At 30.8% G+C, this 16,535-nt stretch overlaps 4 protein-coding genes across 5 annotated transcripts; all 4 read left to right on the forward strand.

Moving 5' to 3' along the window:
* Nucleotides 1-227: 227 nt before the first annotated feature.
* On the forward strand, nucleotides 228-5,980 carry LOC145185709 (F-box only protein 42-like). The gene is made up of 5 exons (XM_080061696.2): nucleotides 228-1,237; nucleotides 1,399-1,495; nucleotides 2,636-2,695; nucleotides 2,828-3,035; nucleotides 5,691-5,980. The coding sequence occupies exons 1-5, from the start codon at nucleotides 444-446 to the stop codon at nucleotides 5,960-5,962; spliced, it is 1,431 nt and encodes a 476-aa protein (XP_079917822.2). The 5' UTR covers nucleotides 228-443; the 3' UTR covers nucleotides 5,963-5,980.
* A 491-nt stretch (nucleotides 5,981-6,471) lies between these two features.
* On the forward strand, nucleotides 6,472-8,122 carry LOC145185702 (ras-related protein Rab-11B-like). The gene is made up of 2 exons (XM_080061691.2): nucleotides 6,472-6,780; nucleotides 6,982-8,122. Exons 1-2 carry the CDS (start codon nucleotides 6,592-6,594, stop codon nucleotides 7,411-7,413), a joined length of 621 nt encoding a protein of 206 aa, XP_079917817.2. The 5' UTR covers nucleotides 6,472-6,591; the 3' UTR covers nucleotides 7,414-8,122.
* A 1,190-nt stretch (nucleotides 8,123-9,312) lies between these two features.
* Nucleotides 9,313-12,322, forward strand: LOC145186122 (matrilysin-like). Its single transcript, XM_090099288.1, has 7 exons — nucleotides 9,313-9,461; nucleotides 9,542-9,903; nucleotides 10,123-10,418; nucleotides 10,507-10,572; nucleotides 11,041-11,148; nucleotides 11,628-11,699; nucleotides 12,161-12,322. The coding sequence occupies exons 1-7, from the start codon at nucleotides 9,399-9,401 to the stop codon at nucleotides 12,265-12,267; spliced, it is 1,074 nt and encodes a 357-aa protein (XP_089955414.1). The 5' UTR covers nucleotides 9,313-9,398; the 3' UTR covers nucleotides 12,268-12,322.
* A 1,224-nt stretch (nucleotides 12,323-13,546) lies between these two features.
* Nucleotides 13,547-15,732, forward strand: LOC149884124 (uncharacterized). 2 transcript variants are annotated; one of them, XM_090099291.1, is made up of 2 exons: nucleotides 13,547-14,661; nucleotides 15,093-15,732. In XM_090099291.1, the coding sequence occupies exons 1-2, from the start codon at nucleotides 14,589-14,591 to the stop codon at nucleotides 15,203-15,205; spliced, it is 186 nt and encodes a 61-aa protein (XP_089955417.1). In that variant the 5' UTR covers nucleotides 13,547-14,588; the 3' UTR covers nucleotides 15,206-15,732. The 2 variants fall into 2 exon arrangements, with proteins under 2 accessions (XP_089955417.1, XP_089955418.1); XM_090099292.1 differs by having other exon boundaries at nucleotides 14,489-14,661; nucleotides 15,108-15,330.
* The last annotated feature ends 803 nt before the right edge of the window (nucleotides 15,733-16,535 follow it).

Genomic DNA, 16,535 nt, shown 5'->3' on the forward strand with positions numbered 1-16,535 from the left:
GTTTACATCGCGTTTCCGATAAAAAATAAAAAATTTTATAGAAAAAAAAAAAAAAGCGAACAAAAACAACTGAAAAAGCCGCTAAGTTAAATGACAGAATAAACCGTTATTGTTAACGACTAATACATTTTAAATGAGGGGATTAAACACCATAATTTGTAGCCTGACAGGTCAAAAATGGTGTATATTTACATGTAATAATTTTTAAAAAGTTCCCTCTAGTAATTATTGTTGCACTAATCTGAAGTTTTTATCTCGATTGAATTTCTGGCAATTAGCCATAATTGTTTCATAATTGAATTATTAAATTTCACATTGATTTACAAAATTCTAATTATACTTATAACATGATTTTAAGTTGATCTTTTTTAGTTCGGTGATCTTACAATAAAGAAATACGCGTGTAACGCCGGCATGTCTGTATTGCCCCTATAAGAAAAATCATGATGGAAAACATTGACATAGAAGAAATTGAGGAGGATGTCCCCTTATGTTACTTTAATGAACTTCCAGACGAAATAATTATAAAAATATTTTCTTATTTGTCTCCATACACAGATAATAAAAATTCAAAACTTGTAAATCGAAAATGGAATCATATAATATCAACTAATGAATTACATAATAAAAAAATATTTTATGAAAGTCTTCAAACTGGTAATATAAAATGGCAAATACATAAACAATCTTCTTATGACATAATAGATACTTTGGTACCAGGTATTCGGTCAGGAAAAACAAGACGATCAAAAGTACAATTACCTAATCCAAATGTCCCTTATCCAAGGTTCTCACATTCTGCTGTTGTCCTTGGACAATATTTGTATGTTTTTTGTGGCTCAACTTCTGAATCTAATTACAGTTCAAGTACTTATAATGACTTATATAAATTAGATTTATCAATGCGAACATGGCAGAAAGTTAAAACAGAAGGTTTAATGCCTGCTCCAAGAGAGTGTTGTAGCATGGTAGCATACAAACAAAAACCAACTAAGCATCTTTATAGAACTTTACCTTATCTGGGTAAACTCATCATTTTTGGTGGTTGGTGTCAACCACCTAGAAACAGAGTGATTATTGGCCCAAGATTCTTTGATGACACCCAGATATTCCATGTTCAGGAGTCAAAGTGGGAGAGGTTAAATCTTACATGTTCACCTACTGCTAGGGCTGGTCATAGTGCATCAATTATTCAAGATAAAATGGTTGTGTTTGGAGGATCTCAAAGGAGTAATAGGTTAATCAAGAGTTTTTTCTATTTATCCATTTTTTCACTAGGCCAAAGTGTCTGTCATTTTCTTTAATAACTAGTTTCTAACTTCAAACCAGGTTTTCAGGTTTTTATAAGATTTTGAAATATTTCTCATTAAGTTTTTAATTTAATTTATCTACTTAAAGACTTAATGATGTGTGGGTGTTTTGTTTGGAAACTCTTGCATGGAGTCGTCCACATATCCGCAGCCAAAAACCATCTGAAAGGTTTGGCCATTCGCAAGTAAGAGTTTAAAATTAGTTTTTAGCTTTAGTCACTTAAGAGTTATAGAAAAAAACTTTTTACACAAAAAAATATTTCTTTTAAGCTGGTATTCAGTTGATTTTATCAATCCTTTTATTTACCCACATCTCAATAGTATATTTAGTAAATCAACTAGCAATCCATTTCGAACTCATTTGTTGACCTGCAGTGCTTAGTTTTCTATCCAATGTAGACCAAAGGTTTTTTGTTAAGTTTAAATCAGGAGACTGTGCTGGCCAAGGCATAACTGGCATCAATTTGGACTCTAGTTATCTCCTTTTCAACCATGCTATATGCTTCAGACCATTATCCTGCTGAAACAGGTAGTCACCTTTGAGAAAATAGTTCTTCTATACTAGGTCTAAGTTGATTAACTAAGATGTTGCAATATACAGCTGGCAAAAAAACTCCACTAACCCGGTGTAGTTTTCCAACTTTGTGTACGCTAAAGCAACTCCAAGTAATTATCTTTTTGTCATGTTTGATAATTGACTTGAAAGTCTGAGTGTTAAAACCTTTCCCAGTTTTTTCCAACAGTGAGATCAACCATTGTAAAACAAGACAGGAAGACTCATCACTCTAGATAATGTTTGACCACTGCTCTAATCTAAGTGGTCTTTGTAGTACTGCAATCTTTTTTGCAAATGCTTTTACTGACAAAGGTTTTTTGTTTACTTTCCAGCTAGAAATTCGCCTAGTGCTTTTACTTCATGAGATATGTTCCACTTTGAGATTTTTGTAAGGTTTAAATTTAATTCTATCTTACAAAATGCTTTCTCCTCAGTCCAAAAAATCTTTCAGTTTTATCAGTATGTTGATATTTCTCTACCAATCTACTACTAGTTGAGTTTTACTGTTTAAAATGCTTCCCAGTACTTCTGTGAGACTTAGTTAGCTTTGGTCTTTGATAATTCTTTTGAATTCTATGTCAGTCTGTTGTTTTATAGAACAATCAATCTGACCAACTTTACTGATTTTTTCAAAGACTCTCTTCTGTCTTGTATTGCTAATTGCTATATCCAATGGTTCTTGTTCAACTTGAATATCCATTTTAACTCTAAAATTATTTATATACGTCTTTTGATTTATTATGTATATTATATTTCAAAAATGTTTCAGTTTACTTTGAATGATACCACAATACTTATAATTGGTGGATGTGGGGGTGATGCAAACAAGGTATTGTAAAATGTAACTTACTTAAAGTTTATTAGAATAGTACATTTAAATTTACATAATGTAAAGTTTTAAAGTATTGATAAGTTTTATATTTGCTAAATTTGTTATATAAACATATGCATATTTTTTCAGTTATTTGGTGATGTATGGTTGTTAAATGTAATTTCTTGGTGCTGGTCTCAAGTGCAAGTAAACAATACTTTGAGTGAAGCACCAGATTTATGGTGTCATGCTTCAGTGATGGTTAATGGCGATATAATTACATTTAGTGAAGAAAAGGAGTGTCCATTCTGTATGGTTCCTATCCAGACTTATAATTTACCAAAAGATGCTCCTTCAGGTAGGTTGTTTTACTTTATACATACATCTTGTGAAGTATCTAAAACCAACAACTATGAACAATCTGAGTAAATTTGGTTTTACAAATGTTTTAAATGATTTTAAAAAAATAAATGAAATAATGGTTAGATTTTTATGCTATTTTTAAGCATTGCTTTTAACATTCTGTAACTATTTTGAATGCTAACTTGCTCACTTTGTGCAGTTAATGTAATTGCAGAGAATTTATTTACAGGTGAATTTATAATAAAAGAAATGAACTAGATTAAAATTAAATGCTTTTCTTTCAAAGCTTCACAAATCCAATCAAAATTTCCCTGTCAATCTTCAATTTAACATTAACAGGGTAAAGGCTACCAATATTTTGAATATAGAAAACTTTACGAATAAAAGCACTTATGTGTCTTTCCATTTTCTCTCTGTTGCACTGTGCTCTCTAATGCAGGGTACCAAAAATTTAAAATGACTATAGACAGTACAATCAGAAATCTATTCCATACTGTTATGCAACAACATTTTGCCACTTTGTTTTAAATTTTTAAACAATTAAAGTGGCAAAATATTGTTGCATAACAAAATTAAATTGAAAAGTAATTATTATGCTCTATAACAAATTGGTAGCGTGGTTAAATTGATAGCACATGACTATACTAAATCAAATAAATTTGTTAGCTGTTTTATATATCTTTTTCATTACTGATATTTGGTCGGTTGGTAATAAAAGTTACCTGGGAATAACAGTGCATTTATGTGTTTTGACACCACTGCTGCCAATACTGGCAAGTTTAGTGGCGTTTGTTGGCTGCTTGTTGGTGCTTGTTGGACAAATTAGGCTGAAACCTGCTCTAGTTACTATGCAGATGTCACATGTTAGAAGTCCTGCTGTCTGATGCTTTCATGGTTTGCTTTGGGCCTTCATCAGGTTCTGATATTTTACTATTCAAATGCTTTCAGGAAAAGTGGAGTCAACTGAATCATAAACAGCCATTGCCCAGGAGTGTTCCACTACTCCAGGCACCACATGATCTGCAAAAGTTCATTCAGTAGCAGCTGAACAGGAATCATCCAAGGGAAGATTATTTAGAGCTACTGTCACTTGCTAGTTTACTGATTGGTATGGAGCTGTTGCTTGAAGGAAATGAGGCCATTATTCAGCTCAAAACCAATGAATTTCAAACACTTCAAAGATTCAATTGATTTCTTGTTTTAGCCTACATACAGTTGTGGTTTACTTGCTGTGGATGTTTCCCAATTCTATGAACAGGCAAATTTCAATAATTACTTGTTGTAAATGTGTGTTGTGTTATAAGTTGAATTGGTGTTTCTTGCTCAGTTTGGACCACCATATGTCTTGAAATAAAAGTGAGAAAAACTTTACTGTGTTATATTTGTATTTATCACCTAAAAATAAGCAAAAATAGATAACATAACCTTCTCTGTGAGAAAACTTATTATCGCCAACTTTTCAGTGTTTTTAATGCATTTTGGCTGTTAAATACAATACTTTGATCCTCTTAAAGACCAATGATCATAATTCAACAAAAGGAAACTTTATGGGGGGTGAAACCACAAACTTTACAAACTTTTTTTTTTTTGGACACCCTAATTAACATACTTGAAATTAGCTTTTACTGAAATATGCTGAGCTACTGTTGAAACCTATACTAAAGTGCAGGGTATGGGTTTTAGCAGTGAAAATGGGAAAGAAAGATTGGAACTTCTATTTTTTAAAAGACATTATGCAAAATAAAAAATGTACTTAGTTAAAATATTTCAGTTATAAGTGCAACTATAATTCCAGTTAAATGTTAATTACAATTTCTTTTATAATTTCAACTACAAAATAAAGTTATAATTCCTGTTACAACTGATTGGTAAATTTTACAGATCAAGTGACATCATAACACGTCTAAAAAGTATCAAGTTGATTAGCAATCTTCAAAAGTTGGGAGATTTGGTTTTGAATATCCCCATAGTTGGTTGTACATTGAAAATATGTTTCCTTCAAGGAACAGCTCATTCCTTAAAGGGAATGTATTTGTGATGTACAACTCAATGATAGCAACAGCAACAAAATCTGTAGTGTAGTAATTGGTAGCATTTGCTATATATTTTTTAAAATGTCTTTTCACATGTTTGTAATAGATATACATCTTGCTTTCATGTATCACTCAAAATTTAACATATTGCAAGATTTTACTCACTGCAATAAGGAAAAGCAGACACAGAACTGTAAGCACAGCAGTTTCCTTAAAAAAATTGATGGCCCTTTAAGTAGGTGTTGTAAATTCAAATAAGATTAGCGTAAGGAAAAGCAGATAATAGTTCTATGGGAATGTTGTTTGCTATATAAGATAATTAAGCTAAGGAGAGTGATGTTATGGTATATACAATTCTGCTCAAGAGCACCATTCTGTGCTCATCAAAAAACTATTATGTTCTTCCATGTAAAAAGTGCTAAAAAATATTGGTTTGAAAGCTGTAAGTTTTTTTATCAACTTAATATTATTTTTGTTAGATTTTACATCTTAGATTATGTATTTTGTTACATTAACAATTTCTTTTGGTGAAGTTAAGTGTAATTTTTTCCACAATTTTCTTTATTTTTCTTAAAAACAAATCTAGATTTGTCTTTAAGATAATTTTTTTTGTATAGAAAATGATGTGAATTGCTCATGTGGTCGTTTTCGGACTGGAAATTTGCCATCCATGTCACGACGCTACCTACAGATGTATATACTTAACTGTAGAGAAGTGCTTAACAAATCTTTGTGCACATGGTCTGATTATAAATATCTTTCTCCTTCACCCTTGAGTAGAAAATTGTTTACAGCCAATGCTGGAGTAAATGAAGTTTTACTATTTGGTGGATTAATAAATGACAGTGTTGATAATAGCTGTGTAATTATTTTGTCAGCAAATACATGATCTTTGGTTGCTTTGAAAGTAATGTTTTCTATCTGTCTTCTTCACATTTTGATAAGAGCCATTGAAATTTGTTTAATAAAAAAATTTGTTTTGAAAGAGTTTTGTATTTTTAACATTATTTTTTGTTTACTAGTTGACAAGGAGGAGGAGGAGGAGGAGGAGGAGGAGGAGGAGGAGGAGGAGGAGGAGGAGGAGGTGGTGGTAGTAGTGGTGGTGGTGGTGGTGGTGGTGGTGGTGGTGGTGGTGGTGGTGGTAATGATGATGATGATGATGATGATGATGATGATGATGATGATGATGATGATGATGATGATGATGATGATGATGATGATGATGATGATGATGATGATGATGATGATGATGATGATGATGATGATGATGATGATGATGATGATGATGATGATGATGATGATGATGATGATGATGATGATGATGATGATGATGATGATGATGATGATGATGATGATGATGATGATGATGATGATGATGATGATGATGATGATGATGATGATAATATGTTGCTTTTTTGACTTTTTTAGGCAATTTAAGTTTTGTTTAATAAAAACATATTGTCAAAAAATTTAAACTTCCTAATATATCTTTATATATCATAATTTTTGCATTTTGGAATGGGCTCTGGCAATGAACAATATGACTTTTTGTACAAAATTGTTCTAACCGGCGATTCAGGTGTTGGAAAATCATGTTTGCTTTCCCGCTTTACAAGAAATGAATTTGATGCAGAATCTAAGTCTACCATTGGTGTAGAGTTTGCAACAAGGACAATCAGCGCTCTTGGAAAGACAATAAAAGCACAGGTAATCAATTATAAACTTTGATGGAAATCTCAAATATTTGTTTCAGTCGTCTCAGTGATAACAGTCTAATCTTTCCTAATATATTTAAATCATTCTTTTCGTGCGTGTAAAAAAATTGTAAGAATATGTTTGCAAAGTAACTTCTTACTAAGGAGATAATAATATTAAGACGGAGATATAGTTGGTAAAATGTTTTCACAGGTTTGGGATACAGCAGGTCAAGAGCGGTACAGAGCTATTACTAACGCCTATTATCGTGGTGCATGTGGCGCTCTTATCACATACGACATATCGAAATTGAAAACATTTGTAAATGTGGAAAGATGGTTGACCGAGCTTCGTGAGCATGCTGATCCTGATATTGTAGTTATGTTGGTCGGGAATAAATGCGACTTGAAGCATTTGAGAGCTGTTAATGCAGAAGATGCTCAAGAGTTTGCCGAACAGCACAAAATGCTATTTATTGAAACATCGGCGTTAGATTCCACTAACGTCGAAGACGCTTTTAATTTTACAATAAGAAAACTGCACGAAATACAGTTGAGCAAAATAAAGACTCAAGTCCCTCACGTTAAAGGAGAAAGAGTTGATCTGCAAAAAAACGACAACGCAAAAACGAAGCAATGCTGTTAACTTTATTATTTTTGGCATCATAACTTTACCAGTATCAAAGTTTAAAAACTGCTTTTGTAACTTTCTTCTTAACTTTTTAGAAACATTTTTTGCCTGGTTGTGTTCTGTATGTTATGTACAGCATATAAATTAGTTTGTTATCTTCGTTCAATATTTCGTTAATTTTTTTCCGCAAAGTTTTTTTGTTATTGTTTTAGTTTTATAACAAATTTCCTGACTGCTGGCGGTTTGGAGGATGTAACGAACTTTCTGAGCTTCTTTTTTTTCTTGCACGAATTTAATGAAAATATGAATTTAAAAGTAACAAATTTGAAAATCTCAAAAAAACACTTTAATTTAGAAATTGATTTTTGAAAAAAAAAGACGTATTTGTTTTTATTAGCGGAGCTTTGTTGAAGTTTGGCTAAATGAGTTCTTCACAAGTTTATTTTTTGGTTAAATTTTTACATTTAATAATCCAGATCACAAGTTTGTACAAGTTATTAAATTAAAAAACATAATTTATATTGAATAAGTCTTTGTAAAAAATATCAGTTGAAATGTCATTTTCACGTCAAAATGACGGCTTTTATTTTTGGAGATACTTGTTAGTGTCATTATTTTGACTGTTTTTTTTTTTGGAAGAGAAAAAAAAACTGTAATATATTGGTAAAAAAACTGTAATAAATTCATTATTCAATTAAAGTTTCAGATTTGGAACAGCACAAAAGTCGAAATAGTACTTGATTTCTCCAAAGCATTATGCCTAGAACAGCTTGTTGACCTAATTTTAGCAATTCCTGCAGACAGGAGCCTGTCCTATGAAAGTAAAACATGGTGAATTTAACTCTAGTGGATATTTTACGCTACCTTTAAAGATAAAGAAAATCTGCTCCCCCCCCCCCCCTTTTTTTTTTTTTTTTTTTTCTTTAATTCTATTTAAGATTTTTCGATAATTTGTAATGCATTTTCCTCCGAATCATTTTGTTTGCGATTAGAAAGAAATTTAAGGAAATTCTGAAAAATCTAAAAATTTAATTAGGAAAATTTCTTGTTGGCTGCCTTGATCTGAGAAAAATAAAAAATAAAAAAAGCAATTCGTTTGTTTTGATTCCAAGATTTTTATTTCAATTTAAAACTGAGTCGATTTGTAAAATTTTTTGTAAAACGGTACAAAATACTCTACTATTTAAATTGAAATATCATTTCTCCACGAATTTATTGAAAAAGAATCAAAGCATTTACATCTGAAAAATATCCGGTCTTTCACCATCCGTAGATTGTTGTAACAGGCGTCTTTAAAAGTTTACCCACTTAAGAAAAATTATCACAAAACTTTGTAAAAGTAAACGATGTCAAGGCGAAATATTGTCTAGTAAACAACTTGTTAATTGAGCCAAAGTTGCAGACAACAACATGTAAATGACAAAAGCATACAAATAACAACTGCATGCGAAAAAAATGAAAAAGAATTTAGTCCTATTTACAAGACGGGTTGTTCAAAGTTCTCTTCAGCAAAAAGAAAATTAAAGCTTAACAAACTCAACAAGTTAAAAACAAATTTCTATACAGCTTCAAAATATATTTTTTTTATAAAAAAAAAACAACTTTTTTTTGTAAAACTCCGCTTTACGAGTGCTGACTATTCGTTTTCATTAAGGGGTGCACAATTTATTTGTCAAACTAAGCAACGTTACTAAGTTACATAAGCAAAAATAGAGATTTTTTTAGCAACAAATTTATAAACACATGCAGCTGTACCTATATTCTATGTGCAGTTGTACCTATACACTATAGATTCTGTACCTAAATTCAATATGTAGTTGTGTACTTTAAATAAAAATGCATTTGCTCATGCTTTCTATTGCTTAAACAGAAATGCAAATGAACAAATATTTTCCCAATTTTGTTTATTGCTTATATATGTTGCAAAAACTGAACTCTCTAACTTCAAATACTCTCATAAACTTTGAGAGAGAGATACTTTCTTATCGTATTCAAGTAAGATGACCCTGAAAATTTTAATGCTATTTTTGGTGGTTGTAGGAGTGGCAGGAATGGACCCGCTGGTACCTTTTTGACTTTATAAATATTGAGCGAAGGCAATAATCCAAATTTGTACAAATTTCCTAATTACATTTATTTGTAGATTTTTTTAAAGAAATTTGGTTACTTGTCGCAAGAGAAAAATAATCTAATTGATCTCTCTGTGGCAATACGGAGCATGCAACGCTTTTCAAATTTGCCGCAAACTGGAGTTTTAGACAAACAAACAATACAGCAAATGTCAAAGCCTCGTTGTGGTTTACCAGATCACCAACCTATTGGTTTTCAGTCTCCAACCAAGTGGACAAAAAATGCTTTAACATATAAAATCCTTACCCATACGTCAGATTTAAGTGTAGCTGATACGACAAGAATTATGGCCGAAGCATTTGAAGTCTGGGCCAAAGTAACTCCATTAGTTTTTAAACAAGTGAAATCAAGTGAAAGGAGCGATTTAGTTATTGAGTAATCTGTTTTTGATTTCTTAAATGTTACTATTTAGATTTTTCTGTTATTTAGTATTTTACTAAATCTAGTAAAAGTTTAGTATACTAATGTACGCAATTAGCCATTTTAAAGTTAAAGTTTTGATAACTTATCATTTGCACAATTCGATAAAATTAAGATATAATATCTTATAAATTCATTTATTGTATTTTATTGTAATTTTTACTTTTTTTTTAGTTTTGGAAATAAGGCTCATCCAAATTGTAATTATGACTTTGATGGACCAGGAGGTGTTTTAGCGCATGCATTTTTCCCTCCCGATGGCCGTGCACACTTTGATGAGGACGAACACTTCACAGACAAAACGACAAGTGGAACCAATCTTTTTTGGGTAGCAGCTCATGAATTTGGTCATGCTCTTGGTCTAGATCACTCTGATGTAAAAGGTTCTCTCATGTTTCCTTATTATGGAGGTTATGTAGATCCATTTTTGCTGCACCACGACGATGTGAGACGAATCCAAGAGCTTTACGGTGAGTATATAATTCTTTTTCAAGACTATCAAATGAATGATGCTTAAAATGTTTAAATAAGTTTAATTTTCGTGTTTTTTTTATAAAGGTGGAAAAGGTGGAGTCACACAACCTCCCCCAAGTGTAACTAAAGCAGCAACAACTCAACAGCGAGGTTTAGTTGTATTGTCTTATAAAAATACATTTACATACATACATACATACATACATACATACATACATACATACATACATACATACATACATACATACATACATACATACATACATACATACATACATACATACATACATACATACATACATACATACATACATACATACATACATACATACATACATACATACATACATACATACATACATACATACATACATACATACATACATACATACATACATACATACATACATACATACATACATACATACATACATACATACATACATACATACATACATACATACATACATACATACATACATACATACATACATACATACATACATACATACATACATACATACATACATACATACATACATACATACATACATACATACATACATACATACATACATACATACATACATACATACATACATATCTTTTCTTAAATAGTGTGTGAGGATGTTTTTCCGGACTGCTATCAAACTGCACAATATTGTCAAACTAACGGGTGGAAAGACTACATGCTTAATTACTGCTATAAAACGTGTTATTGTGGAGGTATTTACGTTAAATGTTATCTGCTCTATACTTCTATGTAGATTTTATTCAAAATAATGGTTTCTTGAAATTACTTTTGATAAGCTTTGTATGAATTACTGTTTGAGATTGTTCAAATATTACATAACACATTTGGGGGAAGGGGTTCGAACCAACCCAGCAAGCACACAACGTTGAAACAACGTTAAAATAACGTTGATCAACGTCGATCAACGTTATTTCAACGTTGTTTCAACGTTGTGTGCTTGCTGGGAACTTGACAAAAAGAGAAAGGGGGGAGTGGATAATAGTCATATGCGGGAGTTCGCATAGTTATTTCAACACCATTACTAAAAGTATATATTTGTTTCACTACTAGAAGAGAACTGGTTCACTCTTCCTATTTAAGTAGATAATTAGGTCCTAAATATACAAAAAACACAAAATGTCAACAATTCCTTATAGCTATTGGTTTTATTTTTTTTGTAATTTAAATTTAGCTCAAACAACAGTAGCAACAACAAAAAGAACAGCAACAGCAACAGTAACTCGACAATCAACAATTTCGTCAAGTAAGCAAATTTTCATAATCATAATTTCAAATATTTGTGGGTAACTGGAATAGTTACAGATAATTTAACACAAACAATCTAATAATAAAAAAAATTTTTCAGTTTTGCATCTTCTTGATGCAAAAACTGAAAAAAATTTTTCTTTTCCTTCAAAACCTTGAAAAACATTTTTAATCAAAAGTAAGTTTAATAGATTATAATTATTCATAATATATTTTTATTTATTCATAATTTATGGATTATTAACTCAACCAATCAGGCTGCAAGGCGCTTGCGGCTAATAGAAAGAAGACTAAATGATTAGGAAAAAAAATTCTGAACAAGTCAAAAGATCACAAAATCATAAATTTTTGTTGGTTTGTTTTTATTTACAAAATCTTTAATTTACAAATCTGAGTTTTATATTTTCTGCTGAGAAGTCAGAGTAAAAATGTATTTTTAACTAACAATTTTAAATTTAGATTGCATAAATGACTTAGGCGATACATACTGTAATGGGCAGAAGCATAATTGCATAAACTGGAAGGACTTCATGACTAACTACTGCTACAAGACATGTTATTGTTAAAAGCATTTGTAGATTCAAAACATGTTTGTAAAAAAAGAACGTGTGTAAAGTAATATATTTGCGTATTTATATTCTTTTGCTGTGAGTAAATTTCTTGTTGAAACTTTAATCACAGGAACCTATACTAAATAAGACTTACTTCAATGGCAGTGAGTAAACCCAGCAAGCACACAACGTTGAAACAACGGTGAAATAATGTTGATCGACGTTGATCAACGTTATTTCAACGTTGTTTCAACGTTATGTGCTTGCTGGGAATGCTTACAGGGTGTATCTTTTAAAAAGTGAGTAATTTTGAAGAAACCAAGTTTTTAATGATGTAAAATAAGGTTGTTATATGCATCTAATTCTCGTCCGAATTTTTATTTATTTAAATTATGATGAAACTTAAATTTAAAATTATGCATAATAGGTACCGCAAAAACCACACAAAAAGCACTTCTAAGTATTTTTTTTTTTTTTTTTTCTTTACTTTTGCGGAAAATTGCTTTGAATATGTTTAGAGTTGCTTAAAATTCGTTCATTCCGTTTGGTTTTGATGGTTGATTTGGTTTGATTTCCTTTTTAGAAATATTTTTGTTGTTATTGTCAGGAGAGCTTTTAAATTTTTCGGTACGTGTACCCCAAAAACTGCATTTAAATAATTGGCAGTATCTTTGAAGTCAATGAAACTACAGGCTTGAAATTTGACGTGTTTTAACTTTACTTGATCTGCAGTAAGTAAAAACAGTTACAGCTAACTTAGTCTTGGAAGAAACGTCTGATGTATTACAAACACACATGTATTACCACAAAATAGGTAGCCCAAAAACAATATTGATGTTTCCAAATAAAATTGTTTAGGTTTGTGCTTTTGATTTTTACATTGTTGATTATATATAACCTCTTGATTCTAAAGATGTCCTTGCGATTTTTCAGACCAAGTTTATAATGTATTTTTTACGTGTTAAAAAAAATTAGCAACATTTTTAAAAGATAAACATTTTAGGATGTTGTTGAAGCTAACTGTGTTTGAAAAGGGAGCTTAGGCAATTTTTATAGCCGATGTAAATCTTTTTTATTTAAAATGCATTGGATTCCTTAATATATTTTGTTTTCAAAATGGTTTCAACCACTTCTGTAGCTTATTTAGTTCCAAAGATATTCATGTTTTAATATTTTCAATTCATATACATTTTATGAAATATTTCCTTAAAGTTTCTCATTAAACTTTTGGCACCGAAAAAAAAAAACATCTTTTTTTTTTCTTGCGTAAAAAATTGCGTTAACAATAAAATATCTAAAGACGGGGGAAATTTATAAAATTTCCACTTAGAAAACAAAAAACCCACCCTATTAGACTGCCAAAAACAAACAAAAAAACTGATTGACATAATAAATAAATAGTTGCAGAATCTATTTTTATGTGAGGACGAAAGAATTAGCTTAATTTACTTGTATATAAACAAAACTGAAACATTTAAAGTTAAATAACTTTATCAATTCTAAAGCAAAACGATGTCCCCAAAAATATTATTGTAGTGCAACCTTTTCTAAAAAAAATAACATCTATATATACATATATACTATTTATTTTCATGGGTGGGTTTTCAATCTTCGACACCTACATAAAATCATTTGTTGCGTTTTTTGGACGAAGTTTTTCAAAAACTTTCGATATATTTTTTTCCGCGATAAAATGTCACGTGACAAAACTCCCTAGTTTGAATCATAAGCAGAACACTAAATACTAACTTGCAAAGTTGCAAATTTAGGTAAGTTCTGTAAGCGACTAATATATAAGCAATGAACTTTTTGATTAAATAGAGTTAGTAAAATACATATTTAGATAAAAAAGCTAAAATTTCAGCTAAGGGTGTGAAAATTGTAATTTGTGCGAGCAAAAAGCAAGGCAGAAGTAACAATGGGGAGAATGTTCACAGATGCAGAGAACATGCAGATAGAGGAGGTAGTAATATTTTGTGATGAGCACAATGTTCAAGGCTATAAGGTCTTAAAGTCTAGTTTCCACTGGACAAAAATAGAGAAACAAGTAATAGAAGGTTATACAGAAAGATAAAAAATGGTAATTTGTTGCAAATTTTGGTACTTATCAATGCACAGAAATGCTTAGAATCATATTTTTAGGAAACGCTGATACATATCAATTTCATATACAAATAATTTTGGTGAGAAACTTTCCTATTGTAATACTTTTATGCTTGCTATTGTAGTACTTTTATGTAGTAAAATATGTGAAGAACAGGAATAGGAGTCTGCAAACATCAATAAAGCAACAAGTTGACCAAACTCATTCTTGATATCTGAAAGACAAGGACTACATGAGTAAAAGATGTAAAGGAGGCCAGAAGTTTGTTAATTTATCTCCTAATGCAAAATTTGCTCTGGCGGACGGTAAGTTTTCTAATTCTTTTTTGCTTTTTTGCTTATGTTTACTCTATAGAATAAAGTTAACGTAATCGACATAACTAATTAGCTACAGTATGTGCCAATATTGTCACCATGTTTGAACAAAGAAATATTTTTTTTTTTTTTTAATAGAAAGCTGTGAAGAAAAATGAAATTTTAGTTTTATTAATTAAATTTAAGACTTAGCTAACTGAAAATATTGCTTTTTATTAAATTTAGAGGATATTGAATTTTTTTTAAAATTTTTATGTGAAGAGCTAATGGTGACAATTTTGTCACAAATGAAAGCAAATAACATATTGTAGTAAATTGATATCGCGTGTATCCTCCCTTAGATTTAATTACAGCCTGAATTCTTTCAGGAACACTAGCAACCAATTTGCGGCATTTATATTATATATTATATTCATATTTAGTTAATCTTGTAATAGAACTTCAAATTGCCGGTATTATGAAAAAAGCTGAAAAAGTAGACGATGCTGATTGGAAGCGTGATATTGGCACTACACGAATCTTCAACGGTGAATAGACACCGCACTTTGTGAATTATTCTGTCGATGGGTCTTTAACAAGCTTGTTATATACAAGTAAAAGGTGAGCAGAGCTTAAAAATGCAGAAAGAAAACAGGAAATGCGTTACCACCCACTGTTGAAAAAATTTAGTCATCTACTTGTAAAAATATTCAAAGCCGGGATGTCAAATAACAACAGTTTTAAGGCAGCTTGTCTTGAACTTGATGATTAACTTACTGAGAAGGGGATAGAAAAACCTGTTTTGTTATTATCTGATGGGCACAGTTCATAATTCAGTTACGACGATTTGATGTACCTACTTTCCAAACATATTTGGTTACTCCTTTGGACACAACTTGCGTAACTTGATTGCTCAACCAGGTTAATAAAAATCTTTATCACAAGTACAGAAATTCTCAAACAAGTACAGAATTATCTTTTCAACCTAACGCAACTGATCAGTTGAGAGGGGTTTATGACCATCTTAGGCAATATATGGGGGAAATGGGCATTAAAAAAAGGTCCTTACTTCTAATCCAAAAAGAGATTGTGTAACACTTTTTGTCTTAAATGTTAACAGATCAAGATCTCATCAAACAAAGCATTCAAAGGGAAGAACCAGCATCATCACTAGTTTTAACATTGTTTTAAACACCTGAATCGGCCATTTCATCCCCTGCTTATTTAAAGGAAAGGTTATGCATGTGACTAAAAGTAAAAAAAGAAAAGCAACGAAAGCAAACAGCAAAGGAAGAAGCCAAGAAGAAAAAGGAAGAAGCTATTGGAAAATTTATTAAATCTAAAAGTGAAGCAAAAATTTTATAAATCTAAAATAAAACCTTTAAGCAAAGAAAGTGTCAAGCTTATGGCCTGAAGCAAAGGCCTATTTGTCTTGATGTTCTTTATTCAATTTGTACCAAGTTCAGTTGCGGAGTTGATGATGTGAAACCTGTAATGATTTTACCAGCAAATCAGCACTTTTTCACTTCACTAAAGGTTGTTCTCAATACAACTTGATGTAACGATCATTATAACAAAAGCAATAAAGATTGATTTTTTTTTTTTAAAGTAAAGAAATTGAATAATGAACCATTACTTGTCAATGTTATGCTGACATTGTTGTAATAACCTGTCATTATATCGATGTTATATTAGTAATCTACACGCCCGAGCCGTTTATGTCTTTAAATACTGTTTTTTGGATAAACGTATATATAATTTAAAATATAACGTGTGTTTTAAAAAATCAATTTGTAACAGGAAATCAAACTGTAACATGGTGTCAGTTACAGCTGATGGAGCAAAGTCACACTTATTAAATATCTCTTGGTTAAAGGCCCATAGAC

Source organism: Hydra viridissima, unplaced genomic scaffold, assembly GCF_058129835.1.
Source record: "Hydra viridissima isolate aposymbiotic clone 2 unplaced genomic scaffold, HvirCarnegie_v1 scaffold_9, whole genome shotgun sequence".
Lineage (NCBI taxonomy): Eukaryota > Metazoa > Cnidaria > Hydrozoa > Anthoathecata > Hydridae > Hydra > Hydra viridissima.

Bases quoted from the DNA above. Each gene is read 5' to 3' on its own strand.
- LOC145185709 (XM_080061696.2), top strand. From the start codon at position 444: ATGATGGAAAACATTGACATAGAAGAAATTGAGGAGGATGTCCCCTTA. The intron at 1,496-2,635 runs GTAAGAGTTTAA...AAAATGTTTCAG, and splicing joins AAAGGTTTGGCCATTCGCAA to TTTACTTTGAATGATACCAC. The intron at 2,696-2,827 runs GTATTGTAAAAT...ATATTTTTTCAG, and splicing joins GTGGGGGTGATGCAAACAAG to TTATTTGGTGATGTATGGTT.
- LOC145185702 (XM_080061691.2), top strand. From the start codon at position 6,592: ATGGGCTCTGGCAATGAACAATATGACTTTTTGTACAAAATTGTTCTA. The intron at 6,781-6,981 runs GTAATCAATTAT...ATGTTTTCACAG, and splicing joins GAAAGACAATAAAAGCACAG to GTTTGGGATACAGCAGGTCA.
- LOC145186122 (XM_090099288.1), top strand. From the start codon at position 9,399: ATGACCCTGAAAATTTTAATGCTATTTTTGGTGGTTGTAGGAGTGGCA. The intron at 10,573-11,040 runs GTTTAGTTGTAT...TTTCTTAAATAG, and splicing joins AGCAACAACTCAACAGCGAG to TGTGTGAGGATGTTTTTCCG. The intron at 11,149-11,627 runs GTATTTACGTTA...ATTTAAATTTAG, and splicing joins TAAAACGTGTTATTGTGGAG to CTCAAACAACAGTAGCAACA.
- LOC149884124 (XM_090099291.1), top strand. From the start codon at position 14,589: ATGAGTAAAAGATGTAAAGGAGGCCAGAAGTTTGTTAATTTATCTCCT. The intron at 14,662-15,092 runs GTAAGTTTTCTA...ATTCATATTTAG, and splicing joins AAAATTTGCTCTGGCGGACG to TTAATCTTGTAATAGAACTT.